This window comes from Lepisma saccharinum, chromosome 23, assembly GCF_977018435.1.
Source record: "Lepisma saccharinum chromosome 23, izLepSacc3.1, whole genome shotgun sequence".
Taxonomy (NCBI): domain Eukaryota; kingdom Metazoa; phylum Arthropoda; class Insecta; order Zygentoma; family Lepismatidae; genus Lepisma; species Lepisma saccharinum.
The window spans coordinates 44,158,701-44,166,883 of NC_139251.1; the positions used below are offsets into that span (position 1 = coordinate 44,158,701).

Consider the following 8,183-nt stretch of genomic DNA (forward strand, 5'->3'; position numbering starts at 1 on the left):
ATGCGTACATACAAGAAAAACTATAGCTCATGTAGTGTCTTATGTTAATAAAAAAGTAAATTGTAAGTCTTATATTTAACTCCATATTTTTGTGAAAATAACTAAATATGTATTCACATACAGCTCTAATTCTACCACATGATATCGGGGTTGTCCAGAAATTAACCTCCAGGGAACTGGTAATATAAAACATACATATCTATGCTACTTCTCAGCATAATCACCAAACGAAATGAAACTTTTAGTTATGTTACTGTACAAGATTTTGTATAGAAAGTTGTCACAGAAATTTTCTGCCAGCGATCTTAAACAGTGCTAATCAGTTCCTTGTCGACCTTCACTCCACACACATCCTCTGATGAATACCACCTCTAATGGGTCCGTCAAATTGCAAAATTCAAATCACTGAACAAATTTTTTACTTGGTGGGACACATCAATAGCGACAAGCCATGTCTTCTAGCTTGCAACAAACACAGAAGCACTGATTAAATGGCTTCAGTGGTGGTGTAAGCAGCGTCAGTATCCAAATGATTACTTATCACAACTGGACAAACACTTTGTCATCATCAGGGAACGAATTTATATGTAGTAAAAATGTGCTAAATATGGACTTAAAATTGTAAAAATTTACCATTTTAATAATATAAGACACTACTCGAGTTACATAAAATACAGTACGCTTACATTGACATTAATTGTAAAATATCACAAAATGTGTTTTTCATTTTCTGTTTCCAAAACAATGAATAACAACGTGAATTTCCTTCTGTTGTCAATCTAGATGGATTTATACTGATTAAAACTGTGTTCAATATCGCAAGATGTAATGGGAGTTTATTTCAAATTTGTTAGTTATTCGCAAGAAATTCACCCAATTCTTTCGGTCACACGGGAACATGTAGTTATTGCACAAATATGGAGAACATGTTGAAAAATGTTTTGAAATATACAAACAATATGCAAAAATAACCAAAATATGTCAAATATGAGCCAAAGCCTAATATATGTACAAATATGGAAAATAAAAACTGAATTTTTCGAGTCTACATGCCATGATGCGCAAATAATACAAAATAGAACTGATTTCAGCTTCATACATAAATATGTATTTGCATATAAATCCGTTCCCTGGTCGTCATGGTAACTCAGTTTGGCTTATGTGCTTACCCGAGTGCACCATTCAGGATTGGTGGGTGGGAACTTTCTAGGATGAGGGCAAAAGCTTGTGCATTGGTATAACACTTGCTTGGGGATTAAGTTGAAAATCAGTGTAGATATGTTTGTGATAAACATATGCACTAACCCCCCCCCACCCCCTGTTTGTTTTTGTTAAATTTTTACCATCTCTCGCAGCCTCTAAAGAATTCAAATTACTCTTACACTTAAGTACAGTGTGTCACAAAATGATTATCGGGGTTTTATAGTCGTTTACTTTCTCTTATATGTGGGGTACAAGGACAAAGCTTATGTGGGAATAAACAACTCAATAAGTTTACATAGTGTACGTTACATAGAGCTTCTTTTGTGACATTGCACACATCCATCTGGTAGTCCAATGTTTGTCGATGCTTCAACATACTTGGACGTGCAGAACTCTTTCCTTTGGAGACGCATCCAGTTGTTTGAAACTTATTAAACCATCGACGAATGTTGTTATCGGACGGAGGATCACTTCCAAATCGCCGTCGAAAAGCTTGCTGAACTGAAACAGCAGAACCACACCTTGCAAATTCAATGACACGGGATTTCTGCACTGGAGTCGTCATCTTGTAATACACCTATGCTGCTGCGACAGATGGGAAACAAATGTTAAGTGCTCAGGGTAGCAAACTTCCACAGTCGTTCTTATCGTACATGTACAGTCACGGACACTGCCGACTTGTAACGATTCCATTGAAAGTCAATGTATTCATTACAAGCCGGCAGTGTCCATGACTGTACAATATATACATTCACCTTCGTCTGTTGCAATATACCAACTACTTGAAACCCTGATAATCATTTTGGGACATGCTGTATGTCAAAGTATTACAAATATTGCATTGTGAAATTTGTTATAAAAAAATCCACACGCAGTTGTTTGAGTCAACCTGTAACTAACAAAGAAGGGAGCACTTAAAAAGTTAAGGATAATTGTTGAACAGTAAACTCCTGATAAAAAATATATATGTCAATTTGAATTGTTACAATTATTTTTAAATTTGCTAATATTTTGTGATATGTACATAATACATGCAAATTAATGCTTTGTGATAAAGATGGCACATGGAAGTGTTACTATTTTTATTGGTCATAATTAGATGATATACTATTAGAAAAACTAATGAATATGGACGATCTCATTTCATCCAGCAATATACATACTGTAGTCGCTGTTAATCTAGATTCCTCGGTGCCATTGTATGTGTATATAATGTGTATATGTATGTATTGTTCCACATGATAATGTTGTATCCAACTGTGTTTTAATTATTTTAAATATACGTGTCTCTTCTTTGTCAGTATTGATGGACGTAACATATAAAGACAATAAAATTATGTTTATTAAATGTTATGTTACATGCATGTGCCATATGATGATTCTAGGTAAAATTTTGTAGACTCACAATTCATTGGTATATTTTGTTGTGATATATATGTATATTGTGATAAATGCAGTATTGCAATGTGTAATGTTGTCTTCCCGACACAACTCTTTTAACTGAAGTCTTTTTTACTTGCTTTGTATTAATGAGTGAATTTGACACTGATTGACAAGTAGAGTTAATTTTTCACCATTTGACGTTCACCTGCTTTCAGCACAAAAAAAAAAAAAAAAATGCAAATCACTTTGATGGCTAGGGGAATAGTTTATCTTAATCCCTGCAGGTTTCTAAATTCCAATCACACCTTTCACAATGGTTTAACCATGCTTATTAAGGACATGAGGGAGGGTTTCGACGAGGTTCTCCTGTCCACGACAGCTGGGAGCCCTGTTGCCAACTTAGCTCTTTTGGAGCCAGATCTGGTTCTTTCGTGCACTCGTTTGGCTGTGAACTAGGGAGCCCACCTTAGGAGGCAAGGAGAAATTCATTACGCTTATGGGAGTATTATTTAATTTGTACTCGTGGGAATATCAAACATCCAATGGCGTGGAAAAGTACATGGATGGAAAAAGAACAGGTTGAACAATTTCTTGGGCGTAGGAAAAGTCTAAACTCCTATTTGGTTAGCCGTAGGTTGAAGTTGGTACATGTTGATTAGCCGTACATTCAAGTTGATACATGGGATTCTGTAAATACTTATTCATCATATTTTTCAAACATCGTGTTTAGCTTAATGAACTTGGGGAAAAAAAAAAAAACACGTCCATTTGCAATTTATACTCTCTTGTCCAGTTGGGTTTTTTTAGTAGCAGTGCCCATTGCTTCCGATACTGAAATAAATACACAACCGGTGCAAAACTGTTACTCTTCCCTTTAAGTATGTGATGAAGCCAATTTTCCATGTACAGAAACAAAAGTGTCATTTTTGAATTGGTAAATTTCCAATATTTGAACTTTATTTGGATATTTAATTTCTTATTTTCAAACTTTTTATACAGTTTTGGCAAGTTTATAATGCAATATAGTGTAGTCCTGTAAGTAACCCCCCCCCAATGAATATAATTTTGAAGCCAGTTTCTTGTAATGGCTTCAAATCTCACAACTTTATTCATTTTCGTAAATGTGAAAATTGTTTCTGTACAATGAAGAGTTTGTCTCGGGATATCAACCAGGTGTTTTACGGATAGGCTTTCGAGAGCTAAGGTCGCTCTGATCTTCAGGGATTGAAGTGAAGTGAAGCTTCAATCCCTGAAGATGAGAGTGACGTTAGCTCTCAAAAGCTCTGAAGTCTTATCAGCTGGCTGATATCTCGAGAAAACAGCTTCATCATTTGCCACCAGGAAAGCTTCAAGAATTGTTTCTGTACATTTCAGGGTGCCATCACTTATGGTGCTACTGGAGGAGCCTAGAGTCACATTACGTTTCCATATCTTTACCCCCGGTGGTCTAGCTGGTTGAGCTTCTGACTTGTCATGCAGGAGACCTGGGCTTGATTCCCAGCATGAATGACCTTGGGTGGTACTTTTTATGCCCACATCCTGGTGAAAGTGGCTCTGGGGCTCACCCAGCCTCTTGTCAGCACTTACATTGGGGGATGTCTGCCAGAATAGTGTGTGCTGATCATATCACCTCCACTCTGGGCAAGATCAACAATGTATGGAGCATTATCTTCGCAGCATTGTGCGATGCACAAGGGGTAGCTTTTAATTGCATTTAACACCTCACTCGTCAAAGTACTGAAAAAAAAAATTTTTAGAATCTTGAACCCTGCCTTAATTCTATAAACCTATTTGAATCTCTCCATCCCATTCCCAATAAGACAAACTAGTCTTATGCTAGAATGTAATATTGTCATATTTATGTTAGTCATTATCAATAGGTACTTTCTCTGCCCATCAAAGTGATACTGCATTCAGAGAATAATCGCATTTATGTTGTCACAATTTCTTTTACTCCTAATATTGTCTGAAATATGTACTATAGAAGCAAAGTCTGTAGTTTTCAAAACAGTGATGCAATCTGAATGTTACATGTAGAAAATCATATTTATCTGAAAAAAAAAAGTACAGAATTTTATGATGTAAGTACAAAACAAGTTTCTCGCTCTATAATAAAAGATTGAGAAAATCAAATTGAATTATAATTTTGTGCAATAGTAAATATTGGATAAAATATCTATTTTCAGGGTGTCTACAATTTTGTAAAAACTAAATTCCCTGACTTTTCCAGACCAAACCATTAGGGCAATTAGTGTACATGTCTGGAAGAAGGTCACTATATTTAATCTAAATGCATGCTCAGAATCTCGCTAAACCTAAAACTGGAATATCTACTTCACATGTAAAGGTAATAACGAGAAGGGAAGCTTCACTGTAATTGACTGTTGGATATTAGGAAAGAAGCAAGTATAGGAGAGATTTTGTCAAACTTGACTTGATCATTGACTAATGATTAACAAGGAATTAATTTTTTAAAAATAATCATAAATTACTGCACAAATAATACATAATTATAGTACAATTTAATAACACACATATTGTTCCCAATAACTATCAAACGGACACTTCTCCTTTCTTCCTTTCTATGTTCAAGAACTACTTTTAGTGCACTACTACAAAAATGTTGACTTTTTCCACAGTAAATTTCCCTGACTTCCAGAAAAAATAAATTCCCTGACTTTTCCAGATTGGTAGACACCCTGAACCAATATTTTGAAAACCTGATAGTTACATTTTCAAGTACGGTGCCACACTGAAAATTTTGTAGTGTGTGAACATTAGTTCAAGAAGGTATCAGATCAGTCCCAAAAGTTTTAAAGACCCTCTCAATGACAAAAAAAATATTATTTTCATAATTTACACAACTAATTTTAAGAAAATTACAAAATATTTCTACTTAGGTTTTCATGCTTTAAAAATAACATTGTTCACTGTTGTTTTCAGGCAAACTTACGTTGCACAAGATCCCACCAGGATATATGAAGGATAGTTCATTTCACTACTTGAAATGCTACAATCAGTTTCTTGTACTCCAAGCAACAAACCAGTCAGCTTCATCAATGTTGGTTTTTAGGTACGCACAGTTTTCATCTAATGCAAGGCCAATGACCGATTCATTGAATCTATAATGCAACGAGAGAATTAATTTATAACTTCTCATTGTGTGCACATTGCAAAATCTTCCTTACAATTAATGTGCCATTTTCTTAATAATATTGTACCGTTTAAATTTCACCATACACATAGCGGCGAGAAGAATCTTTTCCCATTTACAGTTGTCCAATGGAAATATATTTTAGTGATTGTTATGCAGGAATGATACTTAAAAAATGTTTGCAGAATATGGTAAAAATGGCCACTTAATGTTGTTGAATTGCTTATATCCAATGTCTTTAACTCCTTAAGTGTGGATGGCACATATATGCACCCTCCACATTGTGCTGCTGTAGTGCGGAAGGCGTATATATACACTTTGTATCAACTATATATTTTATTTACTATGGCATATATAGTCACACAGAAGTTTGGTGAGATGGCACAGGAGGTAGGAAATGCACATTATTTACATTTGTCATGAAATATTAAAGCCTTTGTATAGATAAAAACTTTATAAAAGAAAAAGACATGCAAATATTGGTGTATTATTTCAATAAATGTTGTTCAACTGAATTTGACGAAAACCTACATTTTCCAGTAGCGACTTATTCAACAAATTCCACACTTATGTCTTCCTGTGGATACATGGTATGTTTTGTTAATCGAAAAAAATCACACATGTAAAGTTATGTTATAAGATGCTAAATCAATAAGAAATTAATGCCGATGTTACCCTTGCATAGTGCATTATTTTTCAGTTTTGTCATTTTAGAATGTCATTGAGAATCCATAGAACTTGAGTTTCAAAATTTTAAAAGGCCATGTTGAATATAAACTCACAGTGTTGCCTTTTCAAGAGATTAATATGAAAACTCGACTGAACAATACGTAAAATATTTTTGGTTTCCAATGATGAATGCATAATTTAATTTTTTGTGTGCATATATAACAGAAGGAACTCGGTGAAGAAGCTGTTTTCCAAATTGTCAGTTCGAAAATATGTAATAGATCTGTTAATTTTCAATTAAAAACTTTCCTCTATGTGATTAATATCCCTGTTTTGTATCTCATAATTATAATTTTGTGTTTTTACTTATTTACATTTCTGACACATGTTGTGTATATGTGCACTTGATAAATTGAAAATTATAAATAGTGTGTTAATTTGATTATATCCAGAACAATAAAAATCTCTAAACATTATTATAAAAAGTTCATAAAAGCTGTTACATTTCTGCTTTCAAATTACATATATTAAAAAAAGTGATTGTCTATGAAAGGATTATAAATATATTTGCTTACAAAAAGAAATAGGAAAAAAATACTTGCAAAATGAAGATAGATTCCATCATAGTGGAAAATGAAATATGGTGGTCTTCAGCTGGTGGTTGGGGTTCCCTCTTCGCAAGGAGAAAGCAGTGTTAGAGGAATGCTCTTGAAATTAGGAGGTAGATTTGCCAGTACGGGGTTATAAAAAGAAAAATGATGATAATATTGATGAAATGTAGTGTAATATGTTTTTATTTTAATATACATACTTTGATATGTACTTTGAAATCTTTATCTACACTGCTCATTCTTCAGATACCAGGAATACTGAAACAGGATAAAAACTGACAAGTCCAGAAGTGCTAATGTCTCCTATCATGGCTGATATTGTAACATGGTTGTATGCTGCAGCATTATGCTAAGCAGTATTCCTGTAAGTTGTCACATTATTTTCCTAAAAATATCCTTTGTCTTCATGAATCTTCTTTCCAGGTATAATATTTAATTTGCAACATTAGAAAGCTCGTCTGTGTGATATGGTCATTTATGTTTTATATATTTATGAATAAACATTTCTTTACATTGGTCTATTTTTCCACCGCATTTCTCAGGTTTCACAACAACACAAATGAAACCTGTTTTCTGCTGCCAGTAGTAAAAAGGTTGCTCTGTGGTAATTTCACAAGTGTCATTCTGAATTTTAAACTTATTCTTGTTGATTTTACCCTTGCTGCTGCCACTAGGTTTTAGGTGTGAGCCCTGGTTTGGGTGTTTTCTTTGTGCACCATCGATTTTATTTGTCCTTGTTATCATGATTAGTTAGAGGTGAGAGAAAAATGACACTAACAAAGATATAAATTTCTTCTTTGTAGTAGTTAAGCATGTATAATTATAAAAACGTCTGCCAGCCTCCCATAGCAGAGTGGTCCCAGGTTCTGTGTGTTTGTACCTTCATCAATTTCATCATCATATCGTCTCATCCTCATCTTTGTTATTAGCCAAAAGTAGTAGAAATGCAAAGTAAAATAAACCAAATCAATTGTAATGAAGTCAGATTTCTATATTCTTATTTTTACTACTGTTATAACTCTCTTCTTCAAAGCTAAGAGCTTCTGTAGCACCTGAAGTAGTGTGCTCTAAGATTTTTGTTGTAGTACAGACAAATAAAATTTGATATTTGCAAAATTTGTGAATTTATTTTATTGATCTTTTTTTTTTTAACTACTATGTAC

The 8,183-nt window shown here is 33.8% G+C and overlaps 1 protein-coding gene across 1 annotated transcript in view; it reads left to right on the forward strand.

Moving 5' to 3' along the window:
• LOC146005330 (dual specificity protein phosphatase MPK-4-like) overlaps nt 1–6,779 on the forward strand; it is a 79,938-nt gene extending 73,159 nt beyond the window's left edge. Inside the window, exon 10 of the mRNA XM_083144499.1 lies at nt 5,530–6,779. Coding sequence (XP_083000625.1) covers nt 5,530–5,568 — 39 coding nt within the window. The 3' untranslated portion in view covers nt 5,569–6,779. The remainder of the gene's footprint in view (nt 1–5,529) is intronic.
• Nucleotides 6,780–8,183: the final 1,404 nt, after the last annotated feature.